Source organism: Chiloscyllium punctatum, chromosome 2, assembly GCF_047496795.1.
Source record: "Chiloscyllium punctatum isolate Juve2018m chromosome 2, sChiPun1.3, whole genome shotgun sequence".
NCBI lineage: Eukaryota > Metazoa > Chordata > Chondrichthyes > Orectolobiformes > Hemiscylliidae > Chiloscyllium > Chiloscyllium punctatum.
This window is the reverse complement of record NC_092740.1, coordinates 56552098-56570811: the sequence shown is the minus strand read 5'-3', so window position 1 is coordinate 56570811 and position 18714 is coordinate 56552098. Positions and strand designations below refer to the sequence as shown.

Sequence of the window (18714 nt, the reverse complement as noted above, 5' to 3'; positions counted from 1 at the left end):
ATGTAGTTGTTGCATTCAGCACAACTCGATGACTTTTGTGTACTTGGGTCTCAGTCTATTTTTTGCAGGCAACTCTCACAATTGATATTGGTTGAGCTATAACATCATTCCTTAAAGATTAATGCTCATCCCTTTTACTTTTTGGTGATAAACAGATTTTTGCTAATTCTCAGCTTCTGCCCTGATGCAGGCTATCGTACATATGCAAAACTATTAACTGGCATATTATTTTCTTTATTTATACAAACATTACACTGAACACCACATCAAAGAGTAATGTTTGAAGTGTGAAGAATATGAACTTGATACAGGACTTTAGGAATATATATTTACAGGTGGTGTGATACATTACAGAGTAGATAGAATTAAGTTACAATTTTAAGGGCTAATTTGAAGGAGGGGTGTTAAAGACAAAGAGTATTGCCTGCCAGCCAAATAAAAACAAACGCGAGTAGCATACCTACATTCATCCATTTAATGCCATTCACGAACAAAGCATATATCAGTCAGTCCTCACCTTTTCACACTTCAATGAAATAAATAATTCCACAACACAGGGAGTGGATTTCCCTTCTCCCTGTTAGGTGACAAATGTCAGCAGATACTGCCTTCAAAAACAGACGGAGAGGCCCAGAGGAGACCAGAAGCACAGACGCAGCCTTGGTGCACAGGAAAGCAAAGCTATTTCCCAAACGTTTTGCGGCATACCTCTGACCTTTGCACAGCACAGTAGTGTGCCGCAACACACTGCATGAAAACCACTGGCCTGGGTAACCCATAATTGTAGCTTTTATCTCAGAGTCACATCCATAGACTCATACAGCACAGAAGAGGCCCTTCAGCCCATTGTATCTGCACTGACCTAGTTACACTAATCCCACTTTCCAGCACCTATCTATTGCCTTCAATGTAATCTAACTAACTACTTACTAATCATGCTGTTCAATTACGAGCATATGATTTTGATTTTACCAAACGTTCCATAAGGGTCATCTGAAGCTTCAATTGTAATGGTTGCCTGTGTGACAGCTCCAAGCACAGCGCCCCCTGTTGTCTCATTAATAAGTTCAATACGAAATGACTCTTCAAGTTCTGGAATTCTGTCATTAAGGAGGTAAATTGGCACGGCTTTGCTTGTTTCTCCTTCAAGTAGGAGAACATCAGAAGATGCTATACTGTAATCTTCACCTACAGAAGTAATACAAAAAAACACAGTTCTATCAGTGGTTTTCTCTGAAAAATTAGGTTTAAAGCAATGGAACATTTTGAATAGATAGTGCATATAGAGACACTATACATGTTTCAATCTCTTTTAGAAGTAGTTGATTATGTTCAGTTTTCCTTTCATTTCAAAATTTCAGTCCTTCTTTGGGCTATCAGCTTAACCTTTTGACTGTAATCAGCATCGCCAGTAAATTATATTTCATAAGTTACATTCTTTTATTCTGCTGTATTTCTTTTATTGTTTGTTGCTTTCACTCAGTCTTCATGACCTTACAACATTCTCGCTCAGTTGAAATCCAAGAAAAATGCATGCTGTCAATTCTACACTAAAAATGACAGCAAGACAGTGAACACTAGTAGATCAATTGATATTCGCTACACTTCCTTTTCACCTCACTATGACAGACTATCCAAACTCAATTCTCCACCTCTGGCCTCCATTGCTTGACAAAATCAAGTTACAATTTTAGTGTATCTAAAACACAAAACTAAATCAAAAGACAACCAGGCATTTGAAAAATATGCACTAAATAATTATTGGAGAGATACGTTTCCAAACAATTTCTGAAGGCTGAGTGAGTTTATGATTAGTGCGACTTGCAGAAAGTCTATCCAAGTGCCTGAAAGATCAACTGTTATTAGTGGCCCAAAAGGAAAAGATGTATTTAAACATTGAAGGGGAGGAGAGGAAAGAACATGTTAGCTTAGAATGGTAACCATAGGTGGAGAATTTTAGCTACAACATTACTTCCTACCATTCCGAGACAGGCAATTTTCTCTAAGATGACGCACTCCCAAGTCAGATTAATAAAATTTTTGAATTCATTGGTGAAGTACTACAAGTCCAAGTGTAATACCAATAGGTGTAAACATCTCTTACCAGCTCTCGCTGTCATTGACAAAGCTTGGAATTTTACAGAAACATCTGCAAATATCCCTCCGGTTCTGGTCACATTAATTATCGGTCCAACATAATTTTCAGAAACTCGTACAGTAGAAGTGGAAAGCTGCAGAGTACCAAATGCATCATCGTTGGCATTGATTATCACATGGGCCACGATGTCATTCTTCTGTCCGAGTCGTGGAGAGCCAACAACTAAAAGATAGAGTCTGTCATCACAGAGGTACAAGTATTCATCTATCAGAACACACCCCGTCCCAAACAATTCGATGGTTAGAAGTTATTCCATCACTGTGAGTGAACATAGGAACATATTCTGTTCATCTTCTGTGTCAAAGGGTACACAAACAACATGATTCCTCCAAAAGTTTTTATATCTAGATCACGCTCTCACAGAATCTTTTAGGTAGACAACCATATTTGTTAGCAAGTGATTCCTGACCATGACAATTATCGTCGTTTCGCCACTAAGGCCAGAACTTTACTCCATTTACTACAATCCTCCCTTCCTAACCAGGGCCAGGCTGCTAAGAAGGGATTGATGGGAATACACAACATTGTGTGGCATGATAGGGTACCATACCTACCTCCATTCCTATTTTAGCAGCAACAAAGTAGGTATCAGGCAGCCCACCCAGCCTTGGGCCAACCCACACCTTGAAGTGGCCTGTTAATAGCTACAAGGATCTCCTTCCAACTCCACTGATATTTTATGAACAGTGGAGGTTGGCGGTGGGCAGTCAGGCATGCCAAACGGTGAAACCTCTATGTAACTCCTGATTGCCTGGTTCTTCATGCTCAATCACCCTGTGCCTAATGGAGGCCAACCACAACAGTGACCCTCACCCTTGCTTATTACCACCTCTCCGCTTACTGACTGCTGTCCCTACATCCCAGTGGGGAGCCTGCCTCATTGATCCCAGCAATATCATCCTACTTATGTCACCATTAAGTCGCCAACGGTGGTTTTGGTGGAAGATTGGTTGCAATACCCAGGGTAGTGCTCCTGGGATTGCTGGCTATTAACCCTTGGGAACAGGACTTCCTCTGCTGCAGTGGGAAGTCACAACCAGGGCCAGTTAACAGCTTAACTGCCATGAGATCAACTCCAGGTTTCTCGGCCTTGTGGAGATAGGCTCAGGACCTGACTTTATACTTAGTGGCAGGGTCACCGCCTCTACAAAATACATTCTGGCTGAAGACCATATTTATATTGTAATCTAATTTACAACCCATACCAGAACGATAAATTGAAAATGATGTCGGGAGTCATAACTTCACTTCCAAATTTTTCACTATCTTTGAATCTAGCATACCCAAAAATTGGAGGTCTGATCTGCTCATTTGGCATTTTAGATGTGAGTTTTTGATATAAAGTCTTACAAAACAGGAAAAGGTTGTTCAGTGAATTAAATAATTATCCACAAGCATCTTTGAATTCTTTTCAAAGAGTGGTGTGACTTCAGAGCTCTTTGTCTCAAAAGGCAAAGGAGGTGGGATCATCGAATATTTTAAAAAAGAAATTGATAGATTCCTGTCCGACAGAATTAAATTCGATTAGATTCCCTACAGTGTGGAAACAGGCCCTTCGGCCCAACAAGTCCACACCGACCCCTCCGAAGAGCAACCCACCCAGTCCAATTCCCCTACATTCACCCCTGACTAATGCAGCTAACACTACGGGCAATTTGGCATGGCCAATTCACCTGACCTGCACATCTTTGGATTGTGGGAGGAAACCAGTGCACCCGGAGGAAACCCATGCAGACACGGGGAGAATGTGCAAACTCCACGCAGACAGTTGCCCAAGGGAGGAATTAAACCCAGGTCTCTGGTGCTATGAAGCAGCAGTGCTAACCACTGAGCCACCATAACTGAAATAATTCTCCTGTTTTCACTACAGCCAGTAAAACAAAACTTCAACAAATCCATTTAACAGACAGATCTGCTATGACCTTATTGAATAGCGGATAGTCTCAAGGGGCCGAATGGTCTACTTCTGTTCCTATTTAGTTTGTTTTCATGAACCAGCTTGGAAAAATGTTGGATCCACTTTTTATGAAGTCTTGTTTCCAAGAAAGACCAGGAGACAAAAACGTTTAACAGCAGAAGCTGTTTACAGGCAGCAAAGTTAGATTTAGTGGTTTCTTGCCTAAAATGGCTGATGACATCTTAATTGTCATGTGATCTGATTCTTAAAGTAACAGCTCACCAAATACGTAACACTAAGTGCTGGGGTTATTGTACTCAACAGTTTATTTAGGGCGTCATAGAATAATGCACTTTCTGCAGTTAAATACACTGCTAGATAGTTACTGGTAAGTTAGTAGCCTCCACTGAACCTGTTCTGTGAAATAGCTCTGATCAGGACAAAAACAATTTCAATCTGTCAGATTTCTAATGCAACTCTTAAAATTTCATACTTGGTCAACATTATTTGAGTGCCTTTGTACTGAATGAAGAGAAACAAAAATGTATGTACAGGTTCTTTCACTCCACAATGAGCAATGCCGTAAGTATTAAAATATATAGCTTCTAGTACATGCAAGTACACCACATTGCAAGCCCAACTAACAAATTGGTTGTTTGCATGATTCCTCATGCATTCAGGATTATCTAGTAAATGTTGTCCAATTGCAGATTTAGATCTAATATTAAACGGTACATTTCAAGTTTTGCAAGTGTCGGCTGCTTTGGTGCTGTCAATACCTTGTAGGGTTAGCCATCTGATTGGTTACTTCTAATTATTTCAATCAACACATTTGGACATGCTATGACACACCTATGGAACAAATGGGACTTGAACCTGGACCATCTCATCAGTGATAGGAATACTAGGGCTGCCCCAAAATCCTTGATTACTCACTTTTCTCATTGGATTTAAACTTCAGGTAAGAAGATAACATGAGGAATGCACATTTATAAGCGCATATCTTTACATTTTTTCAGCTAAAACACTGCTCTGCACATTCGGATGTTTTCCCTCAAATGTTACAGATCCTGTCCACACAAGCGCACGCATAATACATTGTGGTGACTCAATGGCAAGAATAGTAAGAAGAGTAAAAATGAAAACTCTTTTTCAATTTTTACTAATCATAAAAAATTTCAAAAGCAAAGAAATGCTTTTCAGAAGAACTTGACTAGTGTGCAAACAAATATCGAAGTTTAGCTAAGCATTGTAATGGTTTGTATTGATGAGTCATAGTATCATACAGCACAGAAACAGAGCCTTTGTCTCAACTCAGCCATGCTGACCAGGTTTCCCAAATTGGACTAGTCCCATATGACTGTGTTTGGTGCATATCCCTCTAAACCTTTCTCATCCATGTACCCGTCCAAATGTCTTTTAAATTTTATAATTGTACGCACCTCTACTACTTCCTGTGGCAGGTCTTTCCAAATATACACCATCCTCTGTGTGAAAAGATACCCTTCAGATCCTTTGTAAACCTTTCCCCTCTCACCTTAAACCTATGCCTTCTAATTTTAGACTCTCCTACTCTGTGGAAAGGACCTTACCTATGCCCCTCATGATTTTATAAACTTCCACAAGGTCACCCCTCAGACTTCTACGCTCCAGAGAAAAATGCCCCAGCCTATATAGCCTCTCCATCTAACTCAAACCCTCCAATCCTGGCAACATCCTTGTAAATCTTTTCTGCACCCTCTCAAGTTTAACAACATGCTTCCTATAGAAAGGCAACCATAATTGTCCGTATTCCAAAAGTGGTCTCCTGCAAGTGAAAAAAGATATAAGCCTTCATACTTGCTAATGAAGTAATACACCTGGTATAATACATCCTCAGTCCCACCCTGCCTTTGATGACATTTGCCTCTTTAGCAGTAAGTGAACGAGACAGCAGTGAGTTGAAAGAAGCCCAAAGCAACCAGACCCTGCTATTTTCCAACAGTCAGTTTTCCCTTTATCCCATTAGACTGCATGGTCTGGAAAAAGCAAATACATTTTTATTATCCATGGTAATTGGCCACTATGTGATTTAAAGTCTAAAATCCCCATCGAGACTGGAATAATACAATTCCTAACATCAAACAACTGATGGAAATTTAATCTGAATGACACAGTCTGGATTTTTCCTCCAACAGATGCCATCAGACCTGCTGAATTTCTTCAGCCCTTTCTACTTTATTACCTTCAGCAGCAACACAAGGTACCACAACCAAGCCTTAGCCCGCTTTGTCAATTTGCAGAAACAGAATCCACTTTCCTGAATTAACAATTTTCAATAGACAGAGTTCCATATTTCTGAGGTTGGACATTTCCCTTTTATTGGCTTAGCACATCACCTTGATTGTAAAATATGGGTATAATAAATATATTAAAACATCAAGATGACTGTCACTGGACCCAAAATGTTAACTCTGCTTTCTCTCCACAGGTGCTACTAGACCCACTGAGTTTCTCCATCAATGTCTGTCCCTGTTTCTTTCAGAGTTCCAGCATCTGTAGTTCTTTGTTTTATTTTACTGTCTGACTGAGTCCAGAATTTTGAAAATGATTGCACATAATGGAGAACTAACAGAATTATGTCCTGCATAACTTTACTCTCTGCCTCATGCAGTTGCACCAGGAGGGTCAACAGCACAGAAAAATACATAACACAAAGATAATTTTAAAGGCCCAAAAATAAGTTGATATTTTTAAAAAGTGAACAAGAGAAAAGTACGAAAAAAAATTGGTAAAGCTTGTAAAGAAATAAACAAGGGAATATCATTCATTGGCATAATTCTTTATCAGACTCTAGCCATCCGGCCAACTCATCTAATTGGCCTTACTGTGATTTTTTTATTACATGGGTGGGAATAAAGCTTTCAGTATAGAGGCCTCTAAATAGGCTCAGCTGATTCCACAACTGGCAAGTTTTTGATTTCACCTGGGCACTTCTTCATGGAGTAAGAGAACAATAAATCTGAAATCTGAGACAGATTAGATAGCCACTTTCATGGCAAAACTTAGAGTAAAACTGACAGAGATTTGGCAGCAAGTTTTTAGAAGGGAGTGATGTCTGGAATTCAGAAGAGGAAGACAATCACTTTTTTTATAAACAGATTAATAGAAGATGAACATCAGAAAAGAACAAACATTTGATCAACCATTTTAGATTACTCACTTGGTCTGACCTGCTCCCCTTTTAGCAGTGTGACATCATCCAGCCGGACAAACACAGATTCTGGTCGCTCAGGTTCTGTATCATCCATTATGGGAATCGTTAGATTAGCTTCTGTTTGACTGGCTTCAAAGAATATTGACCCAGATATAGCAAGGTAATCAATTTCCTTTGTTGCTCTAGTAAGGAAATATGGCAGATTAGCTGACGCTGTGTCATCCACAGTTGAGTACGTGACTATGGCAATACCCATAAATCCACTTAACCGCTCAACTGTCAGTGTCACATTCTGGTTTTCCTCTTCAACTCTGACTGGTCGACTTCTTTCCGCAAAGACAAACACACCATAGGGGTCATCATTAGCTGGTACTGTCAAGGTAGCATTTGTTAAGGTTCCCAGGCGGCCGTGTGAAACGTTGCTGATGTAAATCATAAATTCTTCATCCAATTCTGGCACTTCATCGGAAGCCACCTGCAGCTCAATGCTGGCCAGAGATTGTCCAACTTTGAATGTGACATTGCCATGGTTGTTGACCAAATCATTGTAAGGATCAGAAACAACATCCCAAAATAAAGTTGCCTGAGAGAGAGTACCACCAGTTCGTTCCACCTAAAAAATCAAACAACTTATGAAACTCGTGAACTGTATAATGCAGCTTGTCAGTCACAGAGTATTACTAAGGAGCTCCACAATGAAAGACTACCAATACATAAACTCAAATTTGACAATACATGGTCAGCATCTTAAAGAATAACATATTTTCATAATGCAGCAAAATTTCTATTTTCCAGCTCTGATAAAATGCTCATTACTGACCTGCAACATAACAATTTCAAGACCGTCTCTGGGTTCTGTACCATTCATATACAAAGAGTCATTGCTGAATTGGAACACTCCATAGACATCATCAGAGGCTTCAATAATCACTATGATTTCAGAAGCTATCCCAAGACTGGCTAGAAATCAAAGCACAGCAATTTGACTTCACTGCTTGTGGATTGTTCATGTTATCTAAAAGAACAACCAATATTCATGAAATAACTACCATTGTGAGAATGCACAAAACCAGTTTTTCAAAAAAAAACAATCTTGTAAGTTTTGCTTAAAGCACTAAGCCTAAAGTTGCTCGGATAATGGGGAGAATGATAAAGAAGCTCTTGAAATCAGAGACAGAGATTCAGTGCAGACCCAAGATTTAGCACAGTTTTCACCTATTTACAGTGTCCTTTCGATTTGGTGAACATAAAAAAACAGGCACAGGATTAGGCCATTCAGTCCCTTAAGTTAGTCTCACCATTCAACATGATCATGGCTGATCTGCTGCAGGCTTCAACTGTCCTTTTGTACCATAGAGTCATAGAGATGTACAGCAGAGAAACAGACACTTCGTTTAACTCATCCATGCTGACCAGATATCCCAACCTAATCTAGTCCCATTTACCAGCATTTGGCCCGTGTCCTTCCCAACCCTTCCTATTCATAGACCCATCCAGATGCCTTTTAAATGTCGCAATTGTACTAGCCTCCACCACTTCTTCTGACAGGTCATTCCATACACGTACCACCCTCTGCATGACGAAGTTGCCCCTTCGGTCTCTTTTATATCTTTCCCCTCTCACCCTAACCTATGCTCTCTAGTTCTGGACTCTCCCAACCCAAGGAAAATACTTTGTCTACTTACCCTATTCAGGCCCCTCATGATTTTATAAACCTCGATAAGGTCACTCCTCAACCTCTGACGCTCCAGGGAAAATAGCACCAGGCTATTCAGCCTTTCCTTGTAGGTCAAACCATTCAAACCTGGCAACATCCTTGTAGATCGTTTCTGAACCCTTTCAAGTTTCACAACATCATTCCGATAGGAGGGAGTCCAGAATTGCATGCAATATTCCAAAAGTGACCTAACCAATGTCCTGTACAGCTGCAACATGACCTCCCAACTCCTATACTCAATACTCTGGCCAATAAAGTATACCAAATGCCTTCTTCACTATCCTATCTAACTGTGACTCTACTTTCAAGAAACTATGAACCTATGAACCTGCACTCCAAGGTCTCTTTGTTCAGCAACGCTCCCCAGGATCTGACCATTAAGTGTATAAGCCCTGATCTGATTTGCCATTCCAAAATGTACCACCTCATATTTATTTAAATTAAACTCCATCTGCCACTCCTCAGTCGATTGGCCCAAGTGATCAAGATCCCATTGTACTCTGAGGTAACCTTCTTCGCTGTTCACAACACCTCCAATTTTGGTGTCAACTGCAAACTTACTAACTATACCTCCTATGTCCACATCCAAATCATTTATATAAATAACAAAAAGGCCTCCAGACTGAAGTCCACCACCACCTGAGAACTAGCTCCACAACTCTCTGGGGTAGAGAATTCACACAAGTAGAAACATTTCTCAACATATATCCTTGTCATGTCCCCTCAGAATCTTGCATATTTCAAGAAGATCATACCAAATTTTTCCAAATTCCAAATTAGTTTGGTAATTCTTGATAAATTAATATCTTCATCCTAGGAATTAGCCTAATGGATCGGTTTTGAGCAGCAATCTAATGCTAGCATATCCTTTTTTAAATACAGAGGCCAAAACTTTATACCACAGTATGCCAGGTGTGGCTTTACCAACACCCAGTACAGCTGTAAAAGATCTTTTTTATTTTCAAACTTCGTCCCCTGAATAATAGAGGTGAACATTCCATTTGCTTGCTTATTTATTTATTGCTTGTTAACATTTTATGTTTCATGCACAAGAAAACCCAGGTCCCTCGATACTACACTTTTTTGGAATCTCTCTTCATTTAAATAGTCATCTTTTTTTTTGATTCTTCATTACAAAGTGCATGGTTTCTCACTTTCCTACAATAAACTCCATCTGCCACATTTTTGCCCATTCGCTCAAATTATCTACAGCCCCTTGCAGATTTCTTACAGCTTCATTCAGTCATAGAGGTCTACAGCACAGAAAGAGGTCCTTCAGCCCATCAAGCCTGCACCAATCAAAAACAAGCACCTAACTATTCTAACCCACTATATCCTCATCAAAATATGCACTCCCACTGTCTTTATATCAGCAGAAAATCTGGTTTCATCACACTCTGACTCCTCCTTCAACTCTTTCATATAAACAAATAGAACTGATCTTAGTGAGGACAGAATCCATCACCAGATCTTCTCATCTGCCCTCAAATAGGTTATTTCAAATGAGCTCCTGGTCTACTTTAAAAATTGTACCTGTAAGTCCTAAATAAGGTCAGAGGACAATGTACAGTTGTTTTCAACTGGTGCAAGTCAAAATGAGGTCTTTGTAAAGTCCCAGATGTTTATCAAATGTGATTATAGTAATCCAGATGCCTCGACCACTGTGGTAATTTAAGAATTTGAATTCAGTTTTTAAAAATTCAAATCTGGAAAGTTAGCAAAACACATCATGGCTAGATGGTCTCTGCAGCAGTGTGCATTAGAATCACGCGTCAGGATGCTGTACAAAATGCCAACAGAACTGACTCAGAAGGAATCACCAGTAAATGGAAAATTCCAATGGGTAATTCCCTATATACAGAACACTCCAAAAATGTCAAAGAATTCAGAGCATTTCAAGTTACATAAGTTACCTAGGAATAGGTTTGGGAAGTGAAAGTTTCCTTTAACCCATGGGGAGTTATCAACATGAACCTTGGATTCCAATGACACCTTCCAGCACCAACCTCTGCCACTGACAACCAGATCGGACACCTCTTTTCTAACCATCCAGCCCAACCTATCCTAAACACTCACCCACTCATCCTAGCTCTCTAGCCTTCAGTCGCACGTCTTCTAATGTACTTAGCTTTTCACAACAGCTGTCAAAGCAGCTGGCTGCATTGCTGAACATTTTCCTCACTCTCACTGCTTTGAAAAGGGGGTGTGACTTCTACATTGCTCCTCTCTGCTGCTGCCTATGAGGAATCCCGTTTAATAACAGGAGGCTTCTGTCTAAGTAGTTCCAGAGCAGAAGTTTTCTAAATGTCAGTAAGTGTTACTCTGGTTTGAGCAGGGTGAAAAAAATCAGTTACTATTGTATAATCTAGTCTGAAATCTAACTCTTAACATCTTCAACGACAATATTATGTCCAAAAAACTTAGTTTCCTTTTGCCTACAAAATTATCATCATACTGCAATCATTAACCTTCAACAAAGTCAATTCTATTTGAATATGAATGCTTCTTAAATAACTGCACAGAGCTTTGACAATCTCTATTACTCTTACTGACAGGACAAAAGACATCTATGGGCAATCTCTCTCATTTCTGAACACAATCTGTCCACTTTATGTAACTGTTTTATTTTCCATAGATTTGTTAATTTCTTCCTATTAAATTCTATACTTCTCATCCTGCAAGCTCCTTCTCCCTCTTGATCTTTAAAGAATTGTAATTAAGACTTATGATATTTAAATTTCACTTCTGTTTATTCTGAATGAGCTCAAAGCAGAAACTCCTTATCTCCCTTTTATTCTCTGAATCCACAGGCTTTTAAAACCTCAATATGGAGTACGTTTGGTTTCTTTTCAAGATCTAATTAAAGATCTATATCCGTCTTTGTTAGCTTTGTCATGTATTCAGCATGTCATAGAATCATACAGGTCTACAACATAGGAAAAGGCCCTTCAGTCCATTCAGTCTGTTCCAGTCAAAAACAAGCACCTAACTATTCTCATCCCGTTTCCCAGCACTTGGCCCATAGCCTTGTGTGCCTTGGCATTGTAAGTGTACATGTAGATACTTTGCAAAGGTTATGAGGATTACTGCCTCTACCACCCTTAGAGGCAATGCGTTCCTGTTTCCAAACATCTTCTGGGTTGTAAAAGCGTTTCCTCATTTTCCCTTTAAACCTCTTGCCCTATAATTTACATTAATGCTCCTAGGTCATGAGAGGGTTGAGTATCTTTGGTGCTTCTTGCCACAGGGAGCTGTGAGGGTGAAGTCCTTGTGTACAGTGAATGCCGAGATAGATTCTTGATCAGTAGGCAAGGAATCAAGGGTTCCAAGGAAAATGCAAGAAAGTGGACATGAGGAACGTCAGATTAGCTATGATACTACTGAATGTGGAGCAGGCTCAAGGGACCAAACAGTCTACTCCTGCTCCTGTTTCTTCTGGTATTATGGTCTAATCATGTCCCCCTGAGTCTTCTCTGCACCAAGGAAAACATCCCTAGTCTATTCCAGATCTCGACACAACACTCTAGTCATGGCCTAACAGAAGTTTTACACAGTTCGAGCATCACCTCCCTGCTCTTCAACTCCATGCCTTAGCTAATAAAAGTGAGTATTCTATATGTCTTCTTAACTATTTTAAATATCTATTATGTTACCTTATGTACATGCACACCAAGGCTCCTCTGATCCTCGGTTCTCACCTGGGTCCTACTGTGCATCATGTATTCTCTTGCCTTGTTTGTCCTGCCCAAGTGTATCACCTCACACTTAACTGGATCGAATTCTATTCCCACTGATCGCACATCTGACCAGTTGGTTTGCACCTTCCTGTCATTTAAGGCTATTTTCCTCACTATGTACCACTCTCTCAATTTTTGTACAATTTCCAGAGTTTAGAGGTTTTTTTGCACCTTGATCTGCATAGCCTTTTTCCACTTTCCCTTTCAAACTTCAAGATTATTTTCTATCGCATCTCTGCAGCCTCTCTTTCTTAAATCCTTCAGACTCTGTATACTCTGTATTCCTCCATTCCACTGTCACTTCAGCCACCTTCCATTTCCCTCTAATGGAATTCCTTTCCAAAACCACTCAACATTGTGAGATTTACCCCATTTCAAAAATCTATCTGTTGCTATGATAACAATGTAGCCTTTCAGTTCATCTTCTTGCATAGAAAGGCAAATAATTAACAAATGTTAAATTAATTCCGTTCAGCAGGGTATTCCAATATGGTTTGGAAAATTATTTTATTGGTAACAAGATGACAGTCAAAAGGGTTAGTTATGCGTAAGTATAAGTCAAAGAAAAGAACTCAATAACCGAGACTGGTAGAATAAGAGCAAGAAAGCAAGAACATTCCAATGAATTAAAAATTGATACAGTTGCTTTATGTAAAACTGATGGAAAGGGTGAAAAGACCATTGAGTTCACTAGTGTTCATGCCCATTCTTCCCTATCACTAGCAGTAATGGTAACTTTGGAATTAAATGTAAGCAGTACTAGAGAGGCTGAATGAACACAGATGCATGATATATGGAAGGCTCTTACCATGAAGGTGGAAAGCTGGAAGGAAGAAGTCCACTGCACCATCACCACTACCGCTGGTACCTATGCCAAAGAGTTCAGCCACTTCAAAATAAACACACAGCACATTCACACACATTAAAACAGACAAGGCATTGAAAAAGAGAAGACACACCACTGACTCGGCTGAAAGATCAGACAGAAGCTTTTTATACAATAAAGCAATTTTATTTTAAGCTGAAACATTAATCACAGGACCTATCACATTCAACTACTGCCATTTATCTCTTCCATTTACTTGGAAAGATTTATAATTTGGGTAGAAGAGGAGAAAATAAGCTGAATTAATATATAATGCAAGACAAATGTGATTATCTTAAACAAGCTTAAAAATAACAGGTATACCATGAGCACACAGCTGGCTTGATTTCAGAAGTCTTCCCAAAATTTTGTGGACTTCACACCATGAAGCAGGCTGGAGGCACTTTGTTCTACATAGTTAGGAAGAACACACCAACTAACAAAGAGCAGTTTGTTTTGTAAGCTCATCATTTGTGAACTGGTGAGCCTTTATTCTACTAAATCATTACAAAGCAAATCACAGTTACAAAGCATACTCACATTATGTTGCCTTGATCTTTTAGGTTGAAATAATATTAAGTTGAAAAATGATCCCTATTTAAGAACACCGAGGAATGAAAATATTCTTTGATGCAGGCTGGAACTGTGACCACCAGAGCTTACCTTCTCTTTCAGAATTCAGAAGCACCACCTTAAAGCTATTTGGCAGTTCAGGAACAAGATCATCAGTGATATTTATAGTGATGTATTTATACTGTTCTCCAGGCTTAAAATCCAAAATGCCAGATGTTTCCTGGAAACCAATTTAAATTCAAATTTAGATGGCTTTCAGTGGCCCAACGTTTCAGGTTCTTTGTTGATCAAATACTAAGGTACATGGTTATTGCCATTAAAAATCTAAGGATAGTTGGAGTCACACAAAAATCAGTTTGGTAGACTTTAAGCCAGTTTCTGAGACAATTAATTGGGCTGAATTTTCATCTGGGTGAAAATGCATTGTTCCAACATGTGAACAGCAATACTTCGACATAAGTCTTCAGAGAAGCCAATTTTATTTTGAATGTTCAAACTCACAAATTTCTTCTGAACTGATTGCAAATTAGGAATGCCTAGTATGCAACGCTGGCCACAAATGAGGTTGAGTTTTAACATGCTAAATAGGAGACAGAAATCAGATTGCTTTCTATACAGCATTTTCATCTGGGGGTACATGGTTTTGGAAGCTGATTAAATGCATGCTATGTTTGAGAGTTCACAAAGAAAACAGATAACTGTGGTGCTGGGAACATCCTGAAACACTGAGTATAAAATCTTATTGCACTTTCACTGTCACTATGAGGTGCTTTTTTACAATGTAGTTGTTTTGTTAAAGCACTGAATAATTTTTGGATTGAACCTTTAAAAGTATTTTGGCCATTATATTGAACAATGCAGTATCATTGTTCACATGCATTACAGTATTTTGTCAGTAATAAAACAGTTAAAATGTTACAAAATATCACGTCAATCTCTGTCATTTTTTTCTAATGTGATTCAAAAGGCTCCTTTTATCACTTAAGAAATATCTCCATTTGGAAAAGTTTGAATATCTGCTTCCAACTATTCAATGACAGGCATTTCTCCTTCAAAGTTAAAATCCCATCCTGTTTTCTCAACCTCACCCTCATCTGAGGTGTGGGCTGTTTAACCCTTCATGTTAAACTCAATACTGGTCATCTCTCTATGCTTCTCTGGGACTATGACAATGGTGTTATTATCAAAATATCATAGTGGTATCTCATTGTTAATGGATTCAAGCCTTCATCCAATGATTGATGATGGGCTAGATCATCTATAGGCTTGGTTTTCCTGTACCCTTGCTCTTTTATATATTAGTGTTACATTTGTGTTTATTCTACTGGTCGGGGTTTAATATCTCATTACTAATTTGACTAGTGGCAATACTGCTCTTCACAATCTCTCCTACACTCTCATTGAAACAGAGTTAGTTGTCCTGGTCTAATAATAATGATATTGAGGCAAGTAATTGAGCTGGAATATAGTTTGGCCACGAATGTTGACCTGCATCATTTGATGGATGCCCAGTTGGGAGCTGCTAGATCTATTCTGAGTCTATCCCATTTAGTTCTATGTAGGTGCCGCACAGCACATTGCAGAATGTTGACAGCATATAGATAGGATTTCATCTCCACAAAAGGATGCACTTGCAAAGTTAGTTTGGTCAGGACAAAATTAAGAAGGTTTTTCTTCTTTTGTTGGTCGTCTTTATCACCAAGAAGATCCAGACTGACATTCAGAATTCAGCTAGTTCCATCATTAGTGGTGCTTTTGAGCCACTCTTGATGGGAAGGTCCTCACCCACAGAACATACCAGGGCCTAACTGTTCTCAATGTTTTTTTTAAATTAGTGCCCAATATGTAGGGGTACTGACTCATCAGCTCTGAGATAGGTTGTCACCAGCCAAAGCCTTCTTTGCCCAGTTAAACCTGATGCTATGGAGTTCAAAGTCAACTTTGAGGAGTCTTTGAGCAACTCCTGACTGCATACCAATGTGCCACCATTTTTGGTGGGTTCCTCCTGCTGTTGGTATCGGATATGAGCAAGAAAGATGGAAGAGGTTGGGGGAATGGGCTGATATATGTGATTCTCTGAGTATAACAGTCAGACTGTTGCTTGATTAGTCTGTGGGACAGTTGTCCCAATTCTGAAACAAGTCCCCAGATGTTAGTGAGGAGGACTTTGCTGAATTAATAGGGTAGACAGAGCCATTGTCATTTGCAGTGCTCACTGATGTGTCTGGTTTTATTCTCATGTGACTTCCTCATTGCTGTTTCTCCACAGATTGCTCAGCCACTTCACAGGACAGTTAGTCGTTACCCATATTGCCATCGGCCTGAGACCATATTATCTTGGATTGAGATCATGTCTTTAGTGCACTGACAATTTGTTTTATTTTATTCAACGGTTCTGACATGGTTGATATAAAATAATTAATCTTACTGAGCAAAGTGTTGAAGATTTAATGAGAATAAGTTTTTTAAAGAGTAGTTTGAACTCACCTGATAATCAGATGGACTGGAAGCTGTCAGAGGAACAGTTTGGTATGCTACCAGGATATTTCCCAGAAGACCTTGTGCACGGACAACTAGCAATCTGAGTAGACCAACCTCCTCCTTCACTCTAATGCTTGGTACAGAGAGTGCAGGAGGGATAATTGTGTCACCATCAGGTGGTAGCTGTGTTGAAAACTGTAACAAACCTAAAAGAAGTTACAATAAGTGATGATTTTAAGGCTCATTTACAATACTTAACCAGTTTGAAATGCCTTTCCAAACCCCACATCACAGTTGTTTATAGATAACTGCTTCAAGGTGAAGTGATTGGTGAATTGAGATAGATATGCCTTCAATTTCAGTGAAGAAATTGGTCAATATCCGAGTTAAAACCCATTTTTAGTTGGCACAGTCAATCAGATTATTTGCACTGTTCATGTCAGCTGATTTTTTTCTTTTCTCTTCCACTTGGATTGCAGGACCATTGAACTCATAGTGAGGCTTTTTTTTTTCATTTCTACCTGCTTCATCCCAATTCCCAAATAATTAAATCTTTAAGCTCATAATTATTTTTCTTTCCTATGATTTCTCTCATTATGCCAGTTTTTGTACTGATACTAGTATCTTTTCTGCAAGTTAACCTTCTGTTTTCCACTTAAGCATCTTACAAATCATTCATTTTCTCTTATGTGCTCATTTTCCTGATGCTTCCCTGTGATCTGTTACTTTATTTAAATGCTGAACACCATGTTCTCCTTTGGTTTTGACAAATGCTTCCAACTGGAAAATAAGCCCTGATATTTGACATAACAACAGTGAAGCTAATGATACTCACTGTCATTTGTGCTTAAAGATTGTGCAACTTCGCGTGAGGTGCAGATCTGCAGTTCAATACCAATATTCAAAAATTATTGTTTAGTGAGCCACATCTAGTTTTGGAAGAACAATTTCTTGCTATCTGCATAACAAATGAAATCTTGCAAATGGGGTGAAATATCAGAATCAGATATAAACTAAACCTGCCACAGAAAGTTCAGATTTAGCAGGGATAATCTCAAATAACTTTCTCTCAACCTAATAAGTGCTGAATTACTGCCAAACAACCATTCTGTCACTGAAATTAATTAAGAAATATGTATTTGTTGGAAGCTTTAAAGATGTCAAATCACAAAACTGCCTCTTGATTTTACTTCTGCCACAAATGTTTCCTCTCCTTTCTTTCTGAACCACACAGATATTTAATCCACTTATTCGGATTCTCTGTCCTTGCATTGTAAATGCCAAAATCCTTCCATCTGATTAGTTTTGTATATGCACAATGACTTGTTTTATTCAGTCAGACCCCAGATATCCTATTTGCCTTCCTGTGACATGAATAACCAAAGTACTTCAAGCAACTTATCACACAAACCTAAGCCTACCCAACAACAGACACCATCAAAATGTCCCAAGGCAGTAATATCTGACCCTTTAACTCTGTCTGAACTGTGGTGTACTTTCAGTTATTCTTTTTTTGTCCTTTGCCCAGTTGTAGGCTTGGTGTTAAACAGTGTGGAGTTATTTATGCATTAGTCAGTTAAGCACTAGATAGCAAACACAAATGGGAAGCACTTGGTTAAAGGATATTATGCAATTACTATACAAACATAATTCAGCACTGCTGCTTCTCAAGCAAATAATGTTGGGTTGTGGGGTTAAATCCCCACTAACATAAATCAGGTTATTACCTTTGGGAAGTACTGCATGATCAATTAAGCATCTTACAGAATAATGTAATGAGCCTTATCATATATAATACGATGAGGTCACAGCACTACTCAAGAGCACAAGGGTCTCCAGATGTCCTGACTAACCCTGAGCCAATGCAGCGAAACAGGTTAACTCGTTGTTACCTTTACCATTTGTGACCTTACTCTTTCCTAAACTGACAGATGTGTCTGTCATCTCAACAACCGTGATCATACCTCAAGTAAATCATTGGCTATGAAGTACCTTGGGGTTTCCAAAGGATTTAAAAGTGTTATATTGATGCAAGTTAATTCTTAATTTTAACATTCTCACATCCCTTTCAATGCTTTTGATAACACCAC

At 39.0% G+C, this 18714-nt stretch overlaps 1 protein-coding gene across 2 annotated transcripts in view; it reads right to left on the bottom strand.

Moving 5' to 3' along the window:
* Nucleotides 1-18714, bottom strand: part of adgrv1 (adhesion G protein-coupled receptor V1) — a 563049-nt gene that overhangs the window by 431997 nt on the left and 112338 nt on the right. For both annotated transcript variants that reach the window (XM_072582867.1, XM_072582868.1), the window contains 7 exons: nt 16631-16830; nt 14234-14363; nt 13514-13594; nt 8072-8211; nt 7258-7864; nt 2105-2320; nt 973-1188 (listed from right to left, as the gene is read on the bottom strand). In XM_072582867.1, the coding sequence (XP_072438968.1) occupies nt 973-1188; nt 2105-2320; nt 7258-7864; nt 8072-8211; nt 13514-13594; nt 14234-14363; nt 16631-16830 (1590 nt within the window). The remainder of the gene's footprint in view (nt 1-972; nt 1189-2104; nt 2321-7257; nt 7865-8071; nt 8212-13513; nt 13595-14233; nt 14364-16630; nt 16831-18714) is intronic.